The sequence below is a fragment of the Eutrigla gurnardus genome (assembly GCF_963514095.1).
Source record: "Eutrigla gurnardus genome assembly, chromosome: 4".
In the NCBI taxonomy this organism is placed as follows: domain Eukaryota; kingdom Metazoa; phylum Chordata; class Actinopteri; order Perciformes; family Triglidae; genus Eutrigla; species Eutrigla gurnardus.
The window spans coordinates 21,148,801-21,174,201 of record NC_139918.1 but is presented as its reverse complement, the minus strand read 5'-3'; the positions used below and the strand labels follow the sequence as shown (position 1 = coordinate 21,174,201).

The 25,401-nt window shown below is 41.6% G+C and overlaps 4 protein-coding genes across 9 annotated transcripts in view; 1 reads left to right on the top strand and 3 right to left on the bottom strand.

Annotated features, from left to right (window-relative positions):
• Nucleotides 1–3,164, bottom strand: part of mtcl1 (microtubule crosslinking factor 1) — a 68,999-nt gene extending 65,835 nt beyond the window's left edge. For 4 of the 5 annotated variants that reach the window (XM_084007365.1, XM_084007367.1, XM_084007368.1 and 1 more), the window contains exon 1: nt 1,879–3,164. In XM_084007365.1, the coding sequence (XP_083863491.1) occupies nt 1,879–2,724 (846 nt within the window). In that variant the 5' untranslated portion in view covers nt 2,725–3,164. The remainder of the gene's footprint in view (nt 1–1,878) is intronic. The other variant, XM_084007366.1, reaches the window with a different exon arrangement.
• A 456-nt stretch (nt 3,165–3,620) lies between these two features.
• rab12 (RAB12, member RAS oncogene family) lies at nt 3,621–11,796 on the bottom strand. Its single transcript, XM_084007371.1, has 6 exons — nt 11,400–11,796; nt 10,379–10,439; nt 8,250–8,388; nt 7,300–7,389; nt 6,872–6,976; nt 3,621–5,788 (listed from the first exon to the last, which is right to left on the bottom strand). The coding sequence occupies exons 1-6, from the start codon at nt 11,623–11,625 to the stop codon at nt 5,681–5,683; spliced, it is 729 nt and encodes a 242-aa protein (XP_083863497.1). The 5' UTR covers nt 11,626–11,796; the 3' UTR covers nt 3,621–5,680.
• Nucleotides 11,797–12,424: 628 nt separating this feature from the next.
• napgb (N-ethylmaleimide-sensitive factor attachment protein, gamma b) lies at nt 12,425–17,072 on the top strand. 2 transcript variants are annotated; one of them, XM_084007419.1, is made up of 12 exons: nt 12,425–12,584; nt 12,859–12,926; nt 13,023–13,107; nt 13,182–13,199; nt 13,291–13,321; nt 13,405–13,514; nt 13,706–13,772; nt 13,863–13,933; nt 14,218–14,296; nt 14,698–14,777; nt 14,983–15,112; nt 15,930–17,072. In XM_084007419.1, the coding sequence occupies exons 1-12, from the start codon at nt 12,529–12,531 to the stop codon at nt 16,071–16,073; spliced, it is 939 nt and encodes a 312-aa protein (XP_083863545.1). In that variant the 5' UTR covers nt 12,425–12,528; the 3' UTR covers nt 16,074–17,072. The 2 variants fall into 2 exon arrangements, with proteins under 2 accessions (XP_083863545.1, XP_083863544.1); XM_084007418.1 differs by lacking the exon at nt 13,182–13,199 and having other exon boundaries at nt 13,023–13,125.
• Nucleotides 17,073–19,969: 2,897 nt separating this feature from the next.
• Nucleotides 19,970–25,401, bottom strand: part of piezo2b (piezo-type mechanosensitive ion channel component 2b) — a 68,924-nt gene continuing 63,492 nt past the window's right edge. The window contains exons 50-56 of the mRNA XM_084007017.1: nt 24,777–24,965; nt 24,408–24,500; nt 23,628–23,797; nt 22,955–23,074; nt 22,629–22,708; nt 21,971–22,172; nt 19,970–21,263 (exon numbers count right to left, since the gene is read on the bottom strand). Of these exons, the coding sequence (XP_083863143.1) occupies nt 21,011–21,263; nt 21,971–22,172; nt 22,629–22,708; nt 22,955–23,074; nt 23,628–23,797; nt 24,408–24,500; nt 24,777–24,965 (1,107 nt within the window). The 3' untranslated portion in view covers nt 19,970–21,010. The remainder of the gene's footprint in view (nt 21,264–21,970; nt 22,173–22,628; nt 22,709–22,954; nt 23,075–23,627; nt 23,798–24,407; nt 24,501–24,776; nt 24,966–25,401) is intronic.

The following is a 25,401-nucleotide window of genomic DNA, read 5'->3' as shown; positions in this document are numbered from 1 at the left end:
CAGAGAACGTCCATGGCAAAGCTAAAAAGATGAATCTAATATATGCAGTCAATCAGCTAAGTAATAATGAACTAAGCTGTGGACACAGGCTAATCAAAATGTTTATTTTTAATTAAATGGTAAGACTAGATTGAGTGAAAAGACAAGCAGCGACAACTTTGATCAGTTTATCATATACCGGTATTTGCTCGTTCCAAATGTGAAAGTTTCTTCTTTGTTTTATGTGATAGGAAAGTAAATCTAGTTTAGGATCATTTTTCAGAAAAACAAGCATTTGAAAGACATCATCTTATACTTGTGGTGGATATTTTTTATCATTTCTGACAATTACTCGTTTATTCATTTAAAAGGTATTCAGCGGATGAATCGATATGACAATTGGGGCTGCAACTCATATTAACTATGAAATTATTTTCATTATCGATTAATATGATCATTTTGTTGTTCCGGCAAATAATTGTTGCAAGTGCAACTGTAGCAAATTGATTCAATGAATACCAGAATAATCGCAGATTCTGTGGATTGACTACTTGATTAATTGACTAGAAATTATCAAAAGAATCAGTTTGTTGTCGATATATTGAATCGACACAATGAGAGCCCTTCATGACCACATCTTTCACGCTCACACAATCAAAAGAAGCATCAAATATCTGAAATGTAATCTAAAGAAAAATAGAAGAGGTGTGATAAACACATTTGTTTTATTCCCTATAAGCAGCACTGATATAGCAGTTGAGCGGGGACTCCCAGACATTTTGAGGCATGGGGGGGGGGGAGGGGGAGGTGGAAGAGTCCACCTAGTCCCAGCTGGCAGCCTGACAGCCAGGCAGGAGGGCGTTTGAACCCCACACACATGGGACATCTGACTGTTATCAAGTCCTGTGGGATAAAGCCATTACAGCCAGAGCCAGCAAAGCTGATTAACTCTCTTGTGTTTGCACTGAGCCAAAGAGAGAGAGAGAGAGAGAGAGGGCGAGACGGACATGCATGATCAATTTTGAAATAATACTCAGAGTAACATGCAAATAAACCTGTCTCCCATCTGAAAGAGAGAGAAGAAAAAAAACCCTGCAAGCTGGTTTGCCGCATTATCTGTTTGCCTCCCCTCCCCAACTTATGGGGGTAGCCTACTTAAAGAAGGGGGGTTACAGGGGAGTCTGCATGGAGGCTTCAAGCAGGATCTTTATGCAAGATGTAAGATTCGACGATGGAAAGTCGACAAACAAAACGCTGACTTGAAAAACTACTGTGCATTCCCTGAGTACAATCTGTTCACATCATTACAGGAGATTATGTTACTCTCGGTGTCCCAGATGCAACATGATGGAGGGGGGGGAGGTGTCTTTCTGTCAAAATAGACTTTTGTGACTTGACACCAATAATATTAAAATAAAAAAATAATAAAGTCAAAAGACACAGGGAGAAGCGACTATCAAGCAACTGCCATCAATAAAGGTCAGACCCAGAGGGAAGCCCAGGAAGGGGAACAGAGGGACGACATGATGGATGGAGAGCCGACAGAGGGACATCGTTGGGATGACAGCTGGGCATTAAAAGGAAATGCGTTTAGATGTGAATCATTCATGCAGTTACATTCTGCTTTAAATTAGTGAGCAGGTGGAAGTTGCTCAAGGACACTTAAAAAAAAAAAAAAACAGGTGCTGTTGAGAATCGAGCCCGGGACTGTCCTGTAAATGGACCGTTTTAGTCCTGGTTTGAGAAACGACAGCCTCTGGTCGACAGATGGAATCAGCCTGCAAGCAAATGTCTTTTTTCAAATGCACGTTTCTAATTGTGTCTGTTTATAAAAGAGGCGCAACAAATAACGCATAGTAGCCACGTTTTTTTGCCCGTTTTGAGGCAACATCGCCATACCTTGAGGTAGTCGTTTTCAGATCTCAAATCCTCCACCTCCCGCAGCAGGTCCTCCTCGGCTACATCGCTGATGCCTGGCAGTCGGACTTGGGCTCCTGGTGAGGGTTTCTCCTGCTTGTGTTTCTCCCCCGGCGTCCCCGGAGCGAGCTGAGCCTGAGACATGCTTCCCTTGGCGGCGGAAGCCTCGCTTGTGCGCAGCGGAGCAGCGGCGGAGGCGGCCGCTCCGGTCGCTTCTGCCCGCAGCGGATTATCGCCTCCCACCTGATCCCGGTCACTGGAGCCGGTTCCGGATTCGCCGTCGCTACTAGCGGCCGGTGGCAGCTTCTGCTCGTCCGACAGCGGCTCGGACGGGCAGTCCGACAGGTCCGAGCTGCTGTCAGTCTGGCAGACCCGTCCAAGAGGCGCTCCTGTCGGGACCCGGATAGGGGAACCATGGCTAAGAGGGCCCGGGGACCCCGGGGCTAGTTTCCCCTTCTTGCCTTTAGCGAGGACGGGACTGCTAGTGCAGTCGGGTTTGACGGCTTTGGGCTCCACCGCTGCATGCTGGGGCACCTTTGTGGGCTTTCTCGCCACAGAAGACTTACTTTTGGCCGCGGCCGGTTTCTCTTTGGCCCCGGTCGCGTTGCGCCTGGAGCTGCGGTTCGGAGGGGCCAAGGGCACCGAGGAGGGCTGCTGCTGCTTGTGGAGTTTGGGGGATTTGGGCACGATGGCAGGTGGTCTGGCGGAGCGGGAGTGCACATCCTTCAGGAAAGGTCTCGCCGGGGAAGGCGCACGGTTCAGTCTCTTCTTCTCCAACTGGTGGTTCTGCGGTCTGGTGTCGCTGCCGGAGCCATTGGAGCTCTCCATTATACACCGACACCGGCGGCAGGAGGGCGACGAAGCAAACGATCAATCCACAGCACCGCGGAAAACCTCTGACATGCGACACCACCAGGAAAACACCCCGGTTGCTCTGCCTCCTTCCTTGACGGGCTGGGGATGCGCATCCTGCGTTGTGCCTTAGGTTTTTCCTCTTTCTTTTCTTCTTTTACTCCATCTCGTCTGCATTCACCAGGTTGCTATCGTGGTCCTCCACCCATATAACGCTGCAACACAAGATGGGATTACTGGGACGGTGAGGATGACAGACAGGTTGCATCTGCAGACAGAGCTCACACAGCTCAAGTTAGGAAGGGGAGAGTCAGGTGGAGCCGCGTCAGCCCTCCTCCTCTTCTTCTTCTGCAGATCGGGTGTCCATCCCTCTGTTACACTCGGGCCCCTGTCCCCCCCATTCCCCACTCCTTCCTATCTGACATGTAAGATCTGCAATCGCTGCGGTGTGCCGAGGCGAGGCGCCCGTGATTTTTCTGCGGGGCGCATGCGCTGCTGCCGCACAGGCACCCAATGCAAAGCACACCCCTCGCTTTCCCTGGGACCAGGTCTGACACGCTGTGGTGCGCATGCCCTAATGACACACGGTCTAATGGCTGTAGCACCTTCACATGAGGTGCAGAGTTGGATTCTGGAGGAGCGAATACTCACCTCTTCCTGTGGTCAACCTGGCAATCAATACCTTCAAGTCAATGTTTTCTCCTGAAGACCCCAATTTAAAATAGCAAAGATGTCTAAAAACATCTTTCAATGACTTGAACCTCTAAGACATGCCATCAAAACAGAGCAAACAAATATTTCTGTGTTCCTGGAATCCACTCAGCCACACATCCCACTATGGAAAGACACAGAGTGAAATGAAGACCATAATCTGGTAATAAATATAGATATCTTTAATTGCAATTAATTAGTTCAAGAATGCCACAAGTTATAAATACCACAAATCTGCTTTAAACATGCAAAAAACTTATTTTTTTTTAAAGACCTATAACAGGTTTAATACAAAGTACAGTCTTCCATCTTAAATGATACACATTTCAAATCGAAGCATTTCTTAAAATGTATATTTAAAACACTGAGAAGTATAAGGCTTGGTTATTAAAACACAGACCACGGGGTTAGTGCCAAATGGTAAAGGTTGGGGGGGGGGGGGGGGGGCTTCATTCCACAAAACAATATCAAAAGAACCAGTCATTTCCAACAAAAGTGATAAAACTGCAAAGGTGCAGATCATTTATAAGGTTGTTTGTTGGCTGATAATCTTATTGCAAGATATGCTTGTTTTGGTATGAAACTAGTCATTTGTTAGGATACTTAATGTGCCAGTTTATAGTCCACAGGAACTTGACTTTAACATAAAACTTTAACATAAAAAAAAAAAAAAAAACAGCAAGTCAGTTTCGGTCCTTTTTAATCAGCTCCTTTGAATTGACTCGTCCTTCCTCACCCTCAGACTTAACATCAGCAACACGAACAGTGCTACAACATTGCATTCATTTAACAAAAAAAGATGAAAGTATTAAATGTTTATTCATATCTGTGAAAAGAGGAGGGCTTAACATGCACTACACTGCATTTAAGTATTGGGATGTACCCATACTGGTCTGTGCCAAATCATAAGTTAAAACTGCCGACGTCTTCTTAAAAACAAAGTGTCCCTTCCAAGTAGGATTTTATTTAGATGTTTCTTTATCAATTTGCAATGACACAAAAATAGTGTCCGCATTAAATGCCTGTCAAAATGAGCAGATATGAGCCAATCAAAGTTTCCTGAGTCCTTCAAATACTAAACAAATCTTCCTGCATTTTCCCCCCAAAAGGGAGACTTAAACATTCTTCTCTTTCTGAGTTCAGAGGAAAACCAAACACTTTACATTATTAGTAACAAAACAAAGGCTAAAACCATGTATCTGTGTGTGTGTGTGTGTGTGTGTGTGTGTACGCACTAGCTATTACTGTCTCTACCTCCTCTAAAAAGCCAGTAACACTCGTGGAGAATGCCCCTTTGAGAACACCAACACTCAAAGACTGCATTACCCACCTCTCCTTGCAACACCATCCCAATGTAACAGGGTGTTCAGAGCAGCCACTTGCAAGGCAACAATGATCTTTACTAAACTACAAGTTGTGCACTCTCTTGTTTTCTTGCGTGTCAGCTTAACTAGGATGGATTGTAGTGCAAAACATTAGACTTTCCATTAATGTGAAATGAGCCGTTCCAGCCACCTGAACACTTTAAGGCAAAGGAATACAAACTGATATGATCCACCACCACACAACTGCCTAATGCAAACCTCTGCACCTCGTCCAGTCATTACAGCAACACACCGTATTTACATCTTGTGCTTTTGTATACCTAAAGTCAACTCGTCACTTTGTAATAATACTTATTGATAAGAATATAAAACTACTGTACCTAGATCCAGAATTTAAACTAAGCTGAACATACATAAGATAGAGCTAGATGATGTAGATACACCAGACCATCGGGGCAACTTAGACAATGTCAAACCTAGTGTACAGTATATGTGATGAGTATTCATCAGGAAAGGCCCTCAGGAACCACCCTTCTTGTAAAATGTGCAACTGCTACCAGAGGGCTCTCTACCTCAAAAGGCACCTGTGGGGCACAGCTAGCCTAACGGTCTGAGAAATGAGGTAGTCCGGCTCAAGTGTAGACAAAAGGGGGGTGAAGGAAGTGGGCGATTCACCAGGCCTAAGTTTTAGTGTAGTTCATGTCATACTGTACAGTTATGAAACGGGAGAAGAAGCAGGGGAAGATAATACTGGTTGCTGAGTCTGTGCATCTTACCTCCACAGTCACAACCACAAACTGCTGCTGTTTGCTGCCCCCTGCTGGCCAGATTAGTACGCTGCATGTGTGTGTATGCCGTATGTGTGTGTGTGTGTTGGATGGGGACCACTCTAAATCTCAGCAGCAGCGCATGCGGGGAGGCGGCAACTCCGGAGGCACTTCCGGTTCAGGCTGCAAAGAGAGGACGCTGTTGGAAAGCTCATTGTTGGGAACTTCCAGAGGCATCTGTTGTATCAGGAACAGAGGAAAAGTATTTAGGTTGTGTGCTTAGGTTGGCATCGACCTGCATCCACTTATTGAGGGTAATGGCTGAATAATTCTCAATTCATAGAAAAGAAAGAAGGGGGAAAAAAGGAATAAAGCCCAGTGTCTTGATAATATTCCTCTGATTATATGAGGATTATGATGTCTTCTGGCACAAGAAATAACCTGATTCTATCTACACATAAATGACATTGATGTGTGCCATCTCAGCTCCTGACTCACTTCCCCCACGCCGTGTTCTCCCAGTCTCTGCCTGCCACCGCCTCCTCTTTCCAAAATAGCAGCTCGACGTTGAGCAGTCAGTCTGGTTCTCTCCCGATGGACTGGACTGGCCAAATTGATCGAGATTTTCAAAGTCTTTGAATGTTATGCTATGCTAGACTGCCGCGTCAATAAAAAGTGCGTGTGGGAGAGTAAACTGTTTTTTACTGCAGGGGGAAAAGTCACTTTTGAAAAGCTAAAGGCCAACAAACATGGATTTGAGCATAATATTTCACTGGATAAAAACACCTGTGAATTTTGGAAATTGATCTACATCAATCTTTTTTCAATACATTTTGACTTGAATTTCGAGAGATAAGGTGCGAGGTAATAAAACGTGCATGAAATGCCAAACATGACTTCTCTTAGAACACATTTTCGCTCTCATTTTATCAAATATTACACCACACACACAGGTTCAGTGAGGCCCCTGCCTGGGCGAATGTATATTTCAGTAGTATTTAAAAATATAATATGGTTATCATCATTATTCTAATTATTATCTCCACCAGCAGAATCATACAATCGCTTGCGTGTACGTGCATCCATGAGTTGATTTAATTTCTTTTGTGTGGAGTGGATACGGGCACAATTTAGGAGGAAACTCATTCAGTCTCATTGACAAAAATGGAGCATTAAAATGTGGATAATTTGCATCAGAATTGTGTGCATAGTTGTCATACATCATACAGCTTCTACCTTTTAGAAGTTTATTTTGTAAACATTGACTAATTCATCGTTATCAGATATTATCAGGTCAGGCTCTACTGATAACACACCAACCTTGCTAAGGATGTCATCCACGAGCTTCAGGAAGATCTCGTCGACGTTGAAATTATCCTTAGCACTGGCTTCGCAGAAGCGCATTCCACTTATTCGAGAGCAAAACTACGACACAAACAGAGCAAAATTAGCTGAATGTCAGCAAAAGAGCGGCTAGATACACAGAAACAGGGACACAAATTTAGCTGAACGACACCTTCGTGAAAAGATCTCCCTTCCAGATTTAAAAGGAATATTAATACAAGATAAGCTTGCTGCTCTGCTTAATATTATGTACGTTTCTGGAGGAGGCCACCAATATTATCAATGTGTCTTTGAAAGACCAAGTTCATGCTCAAAGGGCATATTGAAAGCATCTATAGAAACCGAAGGTGCGGTTTGGTTTGGTCATGTGATGTTGAACTGGAGCATTTGTGTGTTGAACCCACCCTCTCTCCCTGCTGTCTGGAAATGATACGATCACTCTCACAGTCCAGCTTGTTCCCGACCAGGAGAAGCTCTGCTTCCTCGGAGGCGTACTAGCACAAAATAGAAAACAGACAGAAGATAGATAAGGACATCATCAGCCTTACATTTCAGAAAAAGTCTAAGCAGATTACTCCTGGATGTGTTCAGCATACTGTCAACAGGAAAACCGGTTCTTCAGTGCTGCAACTAAAGGGGAAGTTCCCAAAAATTACACCTCGAGGTGGTTATCCTAAAAAAAACTATATTTTCTTACGCAGTTGGATTTGGGGCCGTAACTCACAACATAATAATTTCACAATACATTTTTCCACTGATGATCCATTACCGTTAGCTATGGTAGGGCCTGCAATTAATATTACGTAAACATAAAAAGGGCTGTTACATCACATGTACCACACCCAAGTTCTACCAGTTGGATCTAGAGGCCAAGCAACAGATCGACCAGGCTGAGATGAGCTCTAACAGATTAATCGTATTGGTGTCTATGTCAGCTGATAAATAACAAGACACTGAAGTATAGAAAATGCCAAAGATACGTTGTGACTTCCACCATTCTGTAGTCTGTCCACCAATGTCATGAAAAGTAAATTTTTTCAATTGCAAAATGTCCTTTCCTTTTTCTTGGCGACAAAAAAAAGAGAATGATAACAAAAATGTTAATTCATGTTATTGTTTGTGAAGAAAATTTAAATTTTAAACTCTCAACTATAAATAATGGGAACGATCTCAAAAATGCAGTATCAGTGAGACTGTGACTGAAAGAGTTTTTGTTGAGTGACACCTTGAAAAGTGTTGCATTGAACACACTTTCTGACATGTCGGGCATACAGTAAAGGCAGAACAACACCCACAAGGACAACACACAAGAGGCATATTTCATGTAATTCCAGCAGTCTGACAGTTTGTTTACCTTGTCTATCATTTTCATCCATTTGGGCAGGTCTTCAAAGGTCTCCTGCTTTGTGATATCATACACTAGCACTATTCCCTTGGCGCCTCTGTAGTAGGCTGATGTGATGCTGTTGAACCTCTCCTGGCCAGCAGTGTCCCTGGTTCACATGAATGAAACCCAACAGAATTCAGTCAGTGCAGTCAGGAGGATCACAAAGGCCTTTCCGAATACCAAACAGCGGATTAACAGCTTTGATCAAAGGGATTTTTAATTAATTAAAGACATATATGACTAGTCATAGGCTGGCTGATGTTTAAAAAAAGAATAACTGAGATCAAACAACAAACGAGGGGAGGAAGGCAGAACCAATGTGTGTCATGAATCAATAATGCTAACAATACATTCATCGATACATAGCATGTTCATCATTCATTTTTAAACAGTGAATTACACTGTGTGTGGGTTAAATCTGTTATCCAGCATCATCTGGTATCTAGCTAAAACAATTTGAAGAGTTTTGCTTCAAAATATCTACAATTTGAGTAAAGTTGACATCCCATGTACAGTTAGGAAATTATTTCTAACCTTGCACTTCAGTTCAATCCCCCATATTAAGCATTTATAAGCAATATATAAACATTTCATTAATAGTTTACAACAAACTATAATGTGAGTATATGGAAGTGCTTATTAATGTATGCGTTAACAACTAGAACTTGAAGTAGAGGCTGGTGTATCAACAGATAATGAAAGAAAAACAGCCGTTATAATAATGTCAAATACATCTTTAGAGGAGAAGTTACCATTTTTTAAAGTACTGCACAATAATAAAAACTACATTAATATGTATTAACCATTATGAAGTCATGAATGTGTATATACTGCTTATAAATGCTCAAACGTACAACATTAATTTCAACTTAAAATGATAGTAACTTCTAATTAAACTAAACTAAATATACTACTTTTTGTAAATCAACTCTTCATTTTAACAGTGTAAAGGTGCAAAAACATACAAATTCCATGTGTAGATTCATTTTTTTTAGGTTTTAGGTTATGATTCAGTGGATCATCTGAGTCTGGGTTAAATTTAGCAGCAGGGTAAACAGATTGAGCTGCACTCACAATTCAGTATTACTGTACCTTCAGCCAGCTAGTATCTCCCTGTTCCCTTTGTGAGTCACAGTCAGGCTTATGAGCAGAAGAGCAGACAGAACACAGCAGCACAATGGAAGGGTTAGGTAAGGCCGGGCGTGGCAACGATGGAGCTTGATGTGAGCAGTTCAACGCGAGAGAGGAGACACATTGAGGATGGCCATCTCGAACGGACAGGTCGCATTGTGGGCAGAGGAACGATGATAAAACGGGACGGGGAAATGTGGAGGTGGGAGGGTGGATGCAGTGTTAGTGAACAGGACAGATGCGTTGGTGAAATAAGCAATGGAGTTCCCATGTTTCTGCCCAACACTGTTGCACATAATTAAAATATTTCCTAACTGTAAATAGTTTTTTCTATTTCCCCAATCACTGGACAAAAACACTAGATGTTTCCAAAATTGTATTTCCAAAAAATACAAAGTAAATATTCTAATTTGGGTATACACATGTTGATGTTGACCTGTTAATTCTCAACAAGGTTCACACTGTCCTGTCCAACCAGTAGCAGCTGCTAGAGCAGTGACAAGGACGTCATCCCTCACTGGCTTCCCAAGTAAAACTTTAATTGCTTCGTGCCCCAGTGAGCAACTTTCATAGACATGAATGGGGATGCATTTCCAACACTGCATCCCGTTTTTTTATATACATCCTGGGTTTTGCCACTCTGCCTTAGTTTTACTAAAAATAGTAGAATCTAAATGCAGCTCCATCTTTAAATCAGCAGAGGGATCCAGTATGGGATTAGAAAACATATGTGTTATGTGTTTTCATGTCTCTACTTGTAACTCATTCGTTCTTATTATGAGAAAATACTAAATGTAACAACAAAAATCGTATTTGAACAGGCCTCGCCTACAGTAAAAAGCTGAGAAGCAGCAGTAAGCCACCAGTAGTTTTTGTTAGCGAAGCCTACAGGGTGAGAGGGCAGACACAGGAAATGCACCATGCAGAGGAGTAAAGGAACTGGAGACTTCAGTCCAATTACTCACCATATCTGAAGTCTGATCTTCTTCCCTCTCAGCTCCACAGTCTTGATTTTGAAGTCAACTCCTATGAGGGGAAATCAGAAACAGACATGTGGACACTTCCTGTGTTGTTGTTTGGGGGGTGGATGGGGTGATTTTAAAACAAGCTGCATGAAAAAAAATGACTTCAGCTCTTTGCATTAAGGGTTATGCTGGTTCAATTCTACCTAATGGTAATCTGTCATCAATGGAACACAATATAAGTGACAAGCTGTGTCACGGGAATGACTGGGCAAAATATGGAGCTCTGCCATAGCAGCTGCTTGTATGTGACTATTTTGGGATTGGGCAGACTGTTGTTTTGGTCACTCGACTTTTTACCCAATTCCACATAAGTAAGATTCTGTGTACTATAAACTGGCATAATATGTAACCATGGCATTGAAGTGGTCATCAGGTATTCTTGTTTTACATAAATATAATTGCTCAGTTAAAGTGCTATGGTGTTTTATGTGTAAACATGCAATGTGTCAGCTCATAATATTGTGAAAACTGGCTGTTGAGAAATTAGGATGGCATTTAATGATGCCACTTGATGGGACTAGACTATACCCTCGTTTAAGTGGAGACTACAGTCGTAAATTAAGTTAACTAATTACTGGACAGCTGTAGATGCTATAACAAGTAACAAGTTGCTATGTGGGCTCTAACATCCCGCCAGATATCCCCCCTAAGAGCCAAAAAAAATACAACCACCCAAATCAATCTCAAAGTGTGTTTGCCTAACGTTAGTTGCTTAATTGCAACACAATAGCTAAGACCGTTCTGTTAGCTAGAAGTGTGTTGTTGTTCCCGTTAGCTTAAGTTAGCTAGCCACAGCCAGCAGTGTAACCTGTGTTTAGTCCCATTACGGAGAAGTAGACGACAATATGTTTATAACGTGCAGTCCACGACGGTTGACGTCCAGCAAGTAGACAGAGCCCTGCTAAATGCTGTCAGTGAAAAGTTGACAAAAACAAGTCCCATAAACGACTCCGTTCCTTACCTACGGTCGACTTGCACGCTTCGCAGAAAGTGTCGTCGGTAAATCGTTCCATGATGCTGGTTTTGCCGACACCACGGGAGCCAATTATGATAATTTGAAGTTTAAAATCTGCGGGTCTGGGAGGCATCTTCCTGCGGCGCGACTGAGCCCCGAGAGCGGGGGACGAGTTCGCGGAGCCCCCGCCGCCACCGGCGGCCCTCCGCGGTATGTCATATCTCGGATCCATCAGAAATTCCACATTTGTAATTACAAAAAAAAAACGAACAAACGTGAGTAAACTCCTATGCAACAAAACTCGTTTTCTATTTCCAACTTTGTTTCGTCTCAGTAGAAGTTTGTGAAAGTTTGCCACTCGCCGACAGTTGTTGTTGTTCAGCCATTAGAGACCCGAGCCGTCATGACGTCATTCACCACATTACAATAGACTTCCGTTTCCGCCGCTTCTCTATAATCATCTATTTTTTTTTTTTTTTTAGAATAAGGATTTGTGCTTACAATGATTATTTTTTTTATTAGACGAAAATAGCTGTGATGAGCCATGAAGCCCAAACCAATACGTTATGCACAACTTGGTTTGCACTCGATATTCTCACTATGGTCAGTTTAATCAGTTAGGCAGCTCTTTGCCATACTATTAAATATCTGCATAATACCAGGTCATAGCCATCTGAAATCCTCCCAATTCACAACCCAAATAAAAATAAATCTTGTATATGTGATCATTTTTTGCAAGCTGCTGGAATATCTACCTTAATTAATTCATTAATTTAAGAAATACAGGTTTTGAAATTAGATTTAGCCATAAAGACCCTCTCAAACCAGGGCTTCAAATCAGGTAACAACGCAGGACCAACAGGTCCTTATAATGACAAATTATTTCACAATCACTTGACACGACTAAACCCGGAACCATGAGTCGTTTTAGGACACTGATAACACTCTGATAACATTAGATTTTAGCCTAACCAGTTTCGATTTTCTGGTGCATTTTGTGAATTTGGATCTCGGCGGCATCCGTAGCCTGCGACATTGTGTGACGTTGGGCCGAGGAGGAGTTCCTGGTAATCCAAACATCGACGAAACAACATCCATCGCTATTCAATCATACCTCATCGAGTTCATTAACAGTATGGCCGCACAGAAGATAAATGAAGCTCATGAGCACATAGCTAAAGCTGAAAAATGGTGAGTTGTTTGGTTATCCAGTTTAATTTCCGTGCCCAGGAAACAGCAGTTTGTTTCCCTTCTGATGTTAGCTAGCGCTAGCTTTAACGTTAAAGGCCACTGTGGCAGGGGGTTATGCGACATAAATGGCCAGTATTTTTACATCGTCAATTCATAGTGGGTGGATTTAATGGACAGCAGATGAGCCACAGTTTTGTCCTCTTCTGTATGTATCAATAACCCACTCTGCTTTGTTTTAGCCGTCTATAATTCGCCCATCATCATGTTTTTGTAGCTTAAAGACAGGTCTGACGAAGTGGAAGCCGGATTTTGACAGTGCTGCGTCAGAATACGCCAAAGCAGGTAACCTAAAATGAATGTTGTCCCTTAATGTAAATCTCACAAGTAATCCACATTTGTATTTCTAACAAACTGTGTTTTTTTATTATTATTATTTAGCTGTGTGCTTCAAGAATGCGAAGCAGTATGACCAAGCAAAGGATGCTTACCTAAAGGAAGCTGAATACCACACTGAAAACAAGACGTATCCTCTCAGTACACCGTTACATGACATTACACTGCTACTCTGTTTTGTAATTTTCTTAACTGCTCCTTCAGGCTTTTTCATGCTGCAAAGTAAGTATCTTGTGTTATAACCCCGGTATAAGTCAGCAGCAAACATAAAAAAAAAATATTTTTTTATTCAAACTCTGTTTGTGTTCCTCAGGGCTATTGAACAGGCAGGTATGATGATGAAGGTGAGTGCAGACCAAACATTGAACCCTTTTTATTAATAGGTAGATTCAGGGAAAGTGACCCTGCTGTGTTTGCATTGCAACAGGAACAAAAGAAGATGCCAGAGGCTATCCAGTACATAGAGAAAGCCTGTATGATGTACATGGAGAATGGGACACCTGACACTGCTGCCATGGCTCTGGACCGGGCTGGAAAGTAATTATCACCTTATTTTCTATACTTAAGGACGTCAGCTTTTAGTCTATTATCTAACACTGTGCCCTTTAGTTATAATAAAAATATTTCCACTAAAAAGGGAATACTGATGCAATGCCAGATCAGCTCAGGGACCAAAAACGTTTAGACCGTTCTTTCATCTAAAAACACTTTCTTTTATTATTCACCAGACTGATAGAGCCTTTAAACCTAGAAAAAGCTGTGGACCTGTATCAGAAGGCAGCTGGCGTGTTTGAGGTGAAATTGAGCATCCAGCAAAACCTGAATGAATCATTTAACTCATGTAAGATTGTTGATTTCAAACATCCATGTTTTCCCTCTCTCTAGAATGAGGACCGCCTGCGTCAGGCAGTTGAACTGCTGGGGAAAGCCTCCAGACTTCTGGTCAGGTTAAGAAGGTAAAGGAAATGAAAATACGGTGGAGGGAGGGATCCCTTTTAGCTGTGTTGTTTCAGCAAGTTCTGATGTCTAAAGCTATTAAGCAAGCTGAAAGAGAGAGTTTATTAAGAAACCTCACTTAGATCGCTCCAATAAATCACGGTGTTAAAGCTGATTCACATATTATAAATGTTCACCTGCCACAGTAACAAATTGACACAATTGCCCCAAACTGTTTATCTATGTCTATAAATAAAAATTATTAAAGTACTGTACCTGCTCTTCATCATTTGTTTCTCACCAGGTTGGATGAAGCATCAGTTGCCCTGCAAAAAGAGAAGAACATGTACAAAGAGATTGAGAACTTCCCCATGTGCTTCAAGGTTGGTTGACGTTTTATTGTCTTTAAATTCACCCTAATCACATTGAATATATTACTACAGTCAGCTAGAATGTTCTGGTTGGTTGGTTGGTTGGTTGGTTGGTTGGTTGACCTGCATGCAACATTATGGCACATTTTTTGGATGATTATGGAGTTCTGTGGCCGTAGTTGTTAGTATGATAAATCAATTGTTGATTTGGTCACAATGGAAATTATTAATAATTTTAAAAAGGGGGGAAATGTAGCAGCAGGCTGGAGGTCCTACCAGATAGGAGGTTTAGGAGCTGTTCGGTGGCTAACCCCGACCTCTGACCTATGAAGGAAAACTACAAGATTGAATAAAACACCATTTATTCATGTCATAATAATCATTCATGTTGGTCTGTGTTTTGCATTCTTTAGAAAACAACTGCTCAGGTGCTGGTTCATCTTCACAGAGGGGACTACGTAGCAGCTGATAAATGTGTCAGAGAAAGTTACAGGTACATTTTTAATCAACTGGTTATTTCGGTAATCTGTGGCCTACTGAGACTACAAGGAGACAACATTTCTTTGTGCAAGACATTAAAACTCCACCATCGGTTAACTGATCCCCTGTAGTCAAACAGGACACATTGTTGCTCACGGTCATGGCGTAACACTCAAAACCTAGGTTAATCACATGAAGTGCTGCTTGTTCTCCACCAGTCTGCCCGGGTATAGTGGAAGCGAAGATAGCGTTGCCATGGAGACCCTACTGCAGGGCTACGACGAGCAGGACGATGACCAGGTCTACCGTGTGTGCAACTCCCCTTTACTCAAGTACATGGACAATGACGTGAGTAAACTGAACTCATGGACTCTTATTAGATTAGCAAAAACATTTTGACTTTCTTAATTTTCACACAAAAGTAAAATTCTATGCTGAGCTTATAAATAAAAGGTGTAGAATGAAAAGCTGCTCCTCCTGTGGACTAAACTCAGCTACTGACCAACACAGGTAATGTTAATATCCCCCCGGATCCCCTCCAGTAATAGATCCAGTCTGGAGCAATGTACTGCTGCCGGGGCATACATCAGTTAGTTTGTTTGTTATTGTGTGGATTCTGTGTTTTAAAGAGTTAGTTCGGATTCACCGAAGTCACACAATAACACAGACAAACTGATCGAGACAGCGGTGCGTTGCTTAGCTTCCATGCTGATTGGTGGGTGTGCTGACCGCCATCTACTGTAGGTAATACACTGACTATGAAGAAGTAGAAGAACCATCTCTTTAAGAGGTTAACACCCAAAAACTCATCTAATCTGCTTCGAGGACTGTTTGTGTAGTTTAATGAGATTTGATCAACAGTGGCGTGTTAACATAAACCAACAACCCCATAACTGTCATCACATTTTGTTTTAAATGTTGCATAACCCAACTAGTGTGCAAAATTATGACATCATCTTTTCACAAAACAGCACTGCCTCTTTCAAACCCTTGTCAAAAGCAAAGAGGAGAACAAAATGCCCAAATCTCTCATGCAAAGTCACCAAAACTGATCTTCTGCAGAAAATGTGCTCATGGGCGTCGATCTTAATATGAAGCTGATTGAGAAAACAATGTTTTCAGGGTCTCACCTGATGAATCATTTCATTCCCCATGCCTCTCACAGTATGCAAAGCTGGCCATTTCCCTGAGGGTGCCTGGTGGTGGAGGAAAGAAGAAGAAGGCTGCTGCCGCTGCTCCACAAGGTGGCGCTGGCGGGGCACCAGGTGCCGCCGAGGATGAGGATGATTATGAGGGAGGGCTGTGTTAGCCTTCAGCCTCCAGAGTGCCAACACTCCTCATCTGCTGCTCCACCAATACACCCTCTGTGTTTGCGAGTTAAAAACCTTGACAAATCCTTGAAGATGTGTGGCTGTTTAATCTCTATTGTGCAAGAAATAAGCAAAAAGCAAAATGAATAGATAAAAATAACAGAAGAGTTGACCCATGTTTGAGCAGCCTTTTTAATTTGTGGGTCCTCAGTGTAATGAAAAATCTTCAGTGTTCAATAATGTATGAAAACCTGTTAAATGTAAATGTTTTTATTTTTTGTCTCTATGAAGCTGTACATTTTGCTGTTATTGTTTGAGAGCTATACGATTGCTATAGGTATATTTAAATCAGAAATACTCTATAAATATGTCTAATCGGTTGATGGGTGTGTAGGTGTTTATTTGTACAGAGTTAAATTATTCAGTATTCATGGCTGCAGCCTGTTGGAAATGTTACTGGAACAATATGCAATCAGTTTGTCAATGCATGTTTGGAATATCCAGATTTGTGAATATCAAGGTTCAAAAATATATGACATGTCAGCATTAGATCTTCAAGTTATTCAAGAAAATTAAAATAACAGTACAATATCTAATGGCGCAGCTTGTAGTCAATTGTAGACTTTTTTTCAAGGTGTTTGTTCTCGTCCACCCTCTTCCCCTTCCACTGTTTTTCTCCAATTTGATTACAATTACAATCCCTCAGTCAAAGCAAATAAAACATGATAAAAGGGACCATGCAGTGATTTTTTTTCAGTACATTTGATTTTGTGTAATTGTGATCTAGCTCATCACTCACACCATAAATAAAAGAAGCTCACTGTTGGGGGGAAAATTATTTACTTGCCAATTTAAATGATTCTGAACTTAAATAAAAGGTGATAAAGGGATTGTTTACATTTTATATTTGTGCTGTTGTTGACCACTACTTGTATATTCCTCAAAAGCATATCTCCAAAGTTTGCACATGCATCAATAAACATTTCCAATGTGTGGCATCCTATTGTCTCTGTGCATTTTCTTAAACAACTACAGACCAGAAAAGCAACTCTGCAAAAAAACACGTCCCTGTACATCAACTTCATTTACTTTGAGATTGGGTTAGACAGTTTAGACAGGACGACACTGTGGCGTGTTTGAACCATCCATGGAACCCAATGGAAAGCCATGAACGAGGGCCAGCTCTCTCAGAGCATTAATATCAAGACGGCATCAAGCAGAGTTGGTTACTTTCATCATTCCTGTTCTCCCGGAGCTATTGAATGGATCATGATGGAAACAATTGAAGGGAAAATAAATGGGATTCAGTCACACGCACGGATACAAATGCAAGAGAAGACTGTCACACAAGCAGCAACAACAACTTGGTTTTGCAGCAAAGACAGGTGGTGAACATCCACTCCAAAACCAGCCACCCCCATGTCCTCATGCACAACAGAGGAGGTCAAAGTGTTCATATACGTAGTTGCGGACACCAGGAGAGGGACGAAGCAGGATCAGTTAGGCTAAGGAGGCATTCAGGAGCTCAATAAACACTAAAATATGCATCTTTAACGCCAACATTGCATGCAAACATTCATTTATGCACGTGTCAAAAGAATGGTGGAATCTGGTGGAAAGATAAAATGAGCAATGTGGGCTCATGGAGAAGACCAAGCCCGGATCCCATTGACTTATTTGTCGGACTGGACACACCCTCAGGAAACCTGCCACAAACATCACCTGACAAGCCCTGAATTAGAGCCACTGAGGAACAAAGAAAACAAGTTGCACCAGGAACATCTGGAGGAGGGTCAAGGTTTCATTTATTGTCATTGTACAACAGGGTTGTGCAACAAAACGCAGTTTGTGGTCCCATTTTAAAGTGAAACTTTATTGTACGTGGAGTTTGGAGGACGAATTAAGGAGTGTCACAGGAAGGAAGTCCCTCTGAAGTCTGGTGGTACATCAGCTGATACTTCTGTCACATTTTCCAGACTGCAGCAGGGTGAACAGGCCGTGGCAGGTTTTTGTCTTTTAATATCTTTTGTGCTCTTCACAGGCACCTCTTGTCATTAATATCACTCACGCTCAGCAGATGGGTACTGGTGATCTGTTTTTTTTAATCATCCGAGTCTTCATGCACATTCCATGCCAGTTTGTAATGTTTCATGGCAGGATGCTTTTCATTGCTTCTCTATAAAAGATCAAACAAACTTGGCATTTTGTCTTCTTAAGTTACCGTAAACAAATACAGCCATTTTTAAAGCTTTTTCACCAGGATGCAGATGTGAGATGACAGGATGCTGATTCCCAGGAACTTAAAACGTGCTCCTCATCAACGCCATGGCCAACGCCTCCTAAAGGACTTGTTTTAATGTCTTTACTCTTGCTTGTTTTTTAACTTCATTTCTTTTTCTTTGTATGTTCAACGAGAGCAAAATAATTTGGCAATGTACTCGCCAATAAAGCTGATTTTGATTTATTATACATTATCTTAATTTTCAACACACTTTGCTTTTTAAATCACAGCCTTCCCACCATGTTTTTAAGCACTTTAACCTAGTATTTGTGTAATATATCTATTCAAATAAAAATAAAGTAGTTAAAGCAACACTTAAGAAGTTTTCCTCTTCGGTCCCCCTACAGGCTGGAAGCGGAATTGTCCATTACTGCCGTCGTAAATAATTTAGCCTACCGCAGCCTACCATCACGCACATTATTTTATACTCCTTACATACACTCCTCCTTTTCTTTGCAGGCTCTGCCATGACACCAATTTAAAAACTACCTAGCTGCAAGGTATCTTCAACGCACCTGTTGGGTGTTCTCCCACTGATCTCCATGCAGAGCCTCCACCTACCGGCTTTTGTAGCGCTTGCCGTAAAGCAGGTCAAATTTGTAGTTTCATTAGAACTACAAAACCACTACCCGACGAGGCAAAGTTACATAGTGCGGTTACAGCCGATAGAGGGCCGCAGAGCGAATGCGGAATTGCCGTTCACCCGGTTTTGAGGTGATGAACCACTGAAACTATTTTGGAAACATTTTTTTAAGGCACTAAAAACTCTTTAGTGTTGCTTTAAGGTAGCTACAAATGAAGAGTGTGAGCCAGGATTGCCTGTACACGGCTAGCTGCACTAATGCTGCTAACAGCACTAACAGCAGCACTGACAGACCAAACGGTGTTAATGGGGGTCAACTCACACTTACCGGGGCACGCTGGCTTCCAATGATGTGCTCGTCCAACCGCATCGTTTTTGTATATGGCTCCTTTAAAGACATTGTTGATGCAGCAGGTGTGGTTCATGGTGGCCATCTTCAGACCAGAGGGTTTCAGGTTCAGAATCACTGTTAGCCAACATCTCTCCCTCCTCCCTCACAGTCCTTCTCCCCACAAGCAGACAGGAGCTAAATGCAAAACCCAACACCTTTCCAGATGTTTTATTTCCAGATCTCTGGACCTCTACCTCACCACATGGCCCTTAAGCATACAGGTACAATTTCACATTTCATTCCATCGTGACCTGCCCCCCCCCCCCCCTTTAAACTTGTATGTAAATGTAATGAAAATTAGTCATGGCAATAATGAAGTTTTTTCTATCATGCAACAATGTCCTCTAATGCATAGATTGGATCAAAGGGCGTCGTGTTCCAGCCCTTCATGTGTGGAATCTTTTTTTTGTTTTTTCTTTGTGTCTGCTCGTTTCTTCTTTGATGACACGACGTGCCACAGTGTTCATCAGTATGAATGTTTAAAAAAAAACAGCGAGAGGTTCACAAGTGATGTGCAAGAATCTACCGCCTAATGCACGTTACCCTGATTCAGAAACAGCCCTCTGCTGGTCTTGACTCTAGCCAACCTGTAGATTTCAGAAGATGGATTATTGGCAATTAATCTCCGTGAGGAAAACAGTCCACAGCAATAAATTTACTTTCTTAATACAGCCTTAAAATGTTTCCCTGTGGAGTAAACGCACTCGTCGCTCCGTCTGAACAATATCCACATTCAATTTCATGCCATTTAAATAGTTCTCCTCTTTTCTACAATCTCAAATTCTTTTAGAGCCATCAAAGCCTACATATTGTAACATATAACTCATACAATGGATATCTGTGAAAACAGCTCTTCCTGAGAAAGATATGTATGTACTTGATAATAGTTCTTCTCATACAAAACAAAATAAGGCAAGTAAAGATTGTCTGATGATGTGTTCTGCGTTGTGTCTCTTAGGAGGCTCCCATGTCACCTCTGACCTTTAAAAAAACAAAAGGAAAAAAGGCAGCCTTTATGTTCATGTTTCTGGGTCAGAACTGTCCTTTTTCCCCTCGGTCCACATCCTTCAAAAAAAACTTGGAGGAACGAGAGCTCAATATTGCACAGTCCCACCGTCCAAGTGTTCCAGTTGGGAGAGAAAATGAGATTGTGCTCTTTTGGTCATTATTGTGCACTTATTTGTTGGTTGGAAGCCCTTAAAGATTAATGTCGTAGCCAGTTTCTCTCCGCCTACAATGCAACGGCAGGCATGAAGAGCCATGAGGGTTCTGGGCATTTGTGTTTAAAAACCTACCTTTATGTTAGGAATAAGACTTTAAATAACTTAAGAAAACTGTCCTTATTACTCCAACTGAACACCAGCTGCTTATTTTAGCCACTGGATGCCAAACCGAGCCACGTTTCGCCAAATAAATACAGCACCTGCAAATGTCCTCAATTGTGAATAATACGACTGCAATTGTTGGGTTTTTTCCCCACATCAGTTAATAGTATAAAATAGAAGTTTATAACAAGTGTGGAGTGAACACTGTAGGGTTGGTCCTCAGCTGACTTTGTGCTCCCTCAGCAGGTGAATTGGCTGAAATAGCTTCTCACACCATCAGAGCAACCACTCTCTGAATAAGCGGTTCCCGTCCTAAAAGCCCTGGCCTTCCTTAGTTAATGTCCCCTCGCTGACTGTCACTCAGTTTTCTCTCGGGTCCACTTGATCATAGTTTCTGGAGAACGGTAGAGGAAGATGAGTTTGGAGTACATGTCCTCCTCCAGGTCCAGCTCCCCCGTCTCTCGGACCAGGAAGATGTCCGTGCACAGCTTGAGGATGCGGTCCACGTTGGGCAGCTCCTCAAACATGATGGTGTGGGAAATGCCGCTGAAAAACTCACGCACGAACTTGCCGATAACCAGTACCACGGAGGCATACAGGCCCATGATCCTGGACAGGAGAGAGACGAAGGAAATTTACTCCTCAAGCTACTAGATGACGTGCGAGACAGAATACAAGTCGGGATACAGCCGTCAAACTGCTTCATCTGACTGATGGGCCCGTTCAGGCATCATTCATAACACTTCTCTAGCATCAAATAGTTCCCGGCACATAATATTTGGTTACTTTATGAAAAAGAAAGTGTTACCATTTCCTGTATTTCTAGTGACTCGACTGCTCCCAGTTCATTTCATGCCCTCAACAGTCCAACTCAATAACTAGTCATTTATGTTTTTATTATTATTATGTTACTTATGTGGACACACATGAACAGGAGACATACTGTCCTTGAATTAGCTATTTTAGTTACAGCTAGAAAATGTTAGAAAAGTAAGTTATTTAATAGTCAATGTTTTAGTATGAACATTGATCACCAATTTTCCAAAAAATAAAAGTTAGGAAAATGTTTGTGCATGCTGTCAATTATTATTTGTTGTATAAGTACATCTCTAGCTGCTTTCCTATCCTGTTAATCAACTTGCGACCCCTCAGATTTATTTTTAAGCTCTTGTTTGGAAAACTTTTTTTTCAGTTGTTTCTATAAATAAGTTCAAATCACCATGGGAACAAGGTGAACATATACCTGAAAATGTAATTTTTAACAAATCTCTTTGTTTCTTTACTTATCACCATGTATGACGTGTACAACCACATACCCATATCCAGCCAGGAAGCCCAAACTGGGCGGGCTGACTTGGTCACTGAATACATAGAGCTCCAGGCCTGCTTCAACCTTGGCAGGATCCCTCTTTGCTATTGGGCCAGGGTCTGTCTGGTTGACGATCCACCATTCCTGGATCTGATCCTGGGCGCCCTCTTTTCGCTTCAAGGTCAACGTCATGTTGAACATCTTTTTATCTACAAAGATGGAGAATAAAATCATGTTATTTCATCAGAATAAAACAGCTCAAAATACAAATAACACCTCTAAACATTAAGAAAAACCCTCTCTCACACCCTGTAACAAAACATTGTCGTAAACAGAGAAACTTCTGTATCGTAGTATTAAGGGTTATAAATAATGTCCGATTTCTACTTTATTAATAATTGTCAATGCATAATGAAAGTTTTATTTATTACTGTTTGATGTACTGTTGTTGTTTATGAATGTCTTGTTCATAATCTTTCAGATTATTCTGATGGCACAGGGTTTCCATTTTGATACTACTATTGTAAACATAATGGCTTTAAATAAATGTATAAAGATGACTCAGCGCTTTATACTCCTATGGTGACTTTCAGAAAAGGTGTCAATTTATTGAATAGTGCAATTTTTTGAACTGGATGTATAGTGATTGAGACGGCAACGTTCACCTTTATTAAGAAGGTCAACAGTCTTGGCAATGGAGTCACTGGGTGCTCGAATAAAACGAGGGAAGATATCTTTTAGGATCCTGCAGAGGAAGAGAGGTTGTTACTGCAGGAAAGCACAGGTGATGTTACTCAGTTATTCTACTTCTACGCACCAGTAAAAAAAGAAGATGTCTTTTTTACTATGGTATCACAAAACTGAATTAAATGACAACAAAAAGAGGAAGAAAGTATCTCGTTTACGACAGACTGAGACGAGAATTTAGCTCCCGGTTATCACACCACAGTGGAAAAGTGCAAAGAAAAGAATGAACAGCTGATGTACGCACACTTTTGATTCGCTTTCGTTCCCATTTAGGAGCATAATGAGCGCTTGCTTCGTGTCTTGGTCGAGAGCTGTCACTCGTTTTCCCGACGTTACTTCAGACTTGGCACCAAAAGTGAGGTTTCTGAGAAGACAACGCAGGAAAAGCATTACGTTTTTATCACCTCGTGAAACCTCAGCTCTTTGTAAGCACTTGTAAAGATAGATTTGAGGTAGAAGTACAACAAAGGCACATTAACAGATCATTACACACCAGCAGTACACAGGATACACAGTGCAAATGGGCAGTTGGCAGCAAATAACTCAAACTCCTAGTGTAGTGGATGTGAAGTATCTGCAACCAGTGTATCTGTGGGAGCAGATATCTTAATTGATTGTTTAATATGATTGATTGAAGTCTCATTCATTTTCACAACATCAGTTCGTATTCCTGCAGGACCAGCTGATTGTGTGTGCTACTGTATTGTTTTTTTAAGATATCTTGTAATCCCATGATTTTTGGCATGACCTGGTAATAAAAGCCAACTGACTATACAAGCGAACTTCTATAAAGTGTCATGGAAGTTTTATAAAGAAGTTTTATAAAGATCCCTGATTTACATAATTTGGTCCACTTTCTTCTCACATAGTTAAGACATAACCGTACGCGGCCATTGGACGACGTGAGGGAAGCGTACCTTTGCACGGACCAGGACACAGTGATGGGGAATTCTTCGTCGGTGCCCAACATCTCGATCAGGTTGGATCTGCTGGGTGGACTGATGGTCCACAGAGAGTTGGAGCTGCCTTTCAGCTCTGCAATGATCAGGTCGTCTGATATGTAGCCCTCCAGCCACTGCAAGGCTTCCTGACCGCGGCATAAATTCACATTATAGGAACATTATTTAAAGGTGCAATGCATAAAATTCTTAGCCTGATTCTAATTGATGATGCAAACTTTTGACTTTGGTGATTCCTTGACTTTTAAACTCAGAGTATAAACATTACCAGCTGCTAAATATCAGCATGTTAATATTTGCGAGCATGTTAGCATTACACAGCGATTTTAAAAATGAGTTTGCAACGGGTTTAAAAGTTAATCAAGTAAATTAAAGTAAGGTTGTGTATTTACTGTCTGGTATTAACTCGGTCATACTTATAGAAAAAGGAACCTGGATTTTTAATCAACGTTATCTTCACAAAAGAAACGATCACATGACACTTTTCATACAGAACAGGTCTAGTAGCTCTATTCTTACAGAGACCCAACTTCTGCTAGAAGGAGAAAGCTGTGACCACTTGAGCAAAATTAGTATGAATTTACGTAAAACAGACAATTAGCAGTAAGGAAGAATATAACAAAACTAACTTGGTTGAGCTACAGCAGCAACCCAGCTCTTTTTCAATAGATTGAATTATCCAACATTAGAAACACGACAACTGGCATCTTGTATTTTTGCTATATTTCTTGTACTTACATCGTTTTTCGCATATTTCTTCTTAAATGCTTCAAATTCGCGTACCGTCACATTCTGCAGCTGTTTTTGCTGAGCGCTCATGGTGAAGATGGGCTGTGAGAAGAGGACACCATTGGTTTGATTTTAGTAACCGAGTACTTTTCCCATTAAACCCTGCAGTCAGAATACTCATGCGTCCCGAATAGGATCACAATCGTCTGGTTTCTCCTTTGAGCCAATCAAAGAAAGAACTTAGAATGAATCACAGACTTATTTGCTCCTAGGATTTAATATCACCTCGGAAGGATTTGGGTTGGGATTTTCTCAGCAGAGCACTTGGCCAGCTTGTTTCAGCTCAAACGATTTGGTAAAAGAAAACTGCGTTCGCACCTGAAAGCCAGCCAGCGTGATTGCAAAGGACACATCCAGCGGTGGGTTGATGACTCCAGCTACAGACTTAACCAGGGACATGAAGAGCAGCGGGAACCACACGATACAGATCAGCAGCGCTACAATCATCCCTCCCATCCCGTACTTCACTGTCTTCTTCTTCTTTTGGCCTCGCGGCTGGGGATATCTCTGCAGCGGGATGCAATGAAGGACAGCGATATGTATTATCACAGCTGTGGTTCTGACATGACATTGCAGCTTTTGTTCCAACTTGGACTGATGCAATGCTGACGGCTGCATGTTTTCTCTGCCACGACTTATTTTTGTCAATCCATTAGAATCAGGCAATTAATTGGACCAGGGTTATTAAAGATGGACAGGATGTGCTTGCAGACCCAGGAAGGACAGCAAGACTGCATTATTTACTATAGTGAGGAGTAGAATAAAGGTATTTTTAGAGCACGAATATTGGGCTCTGCAGACACAATATATCCTTGTAATCTAATATACAGCACAATGCAGAATGTGAGAGCAAATCTTAAAAAAAAAAAGATCCACTTCAACAAATCAAAAAAGTAAATTTCAGCATGAATTCCAACATGACAGACGTTTGGCTCCGAGAGCA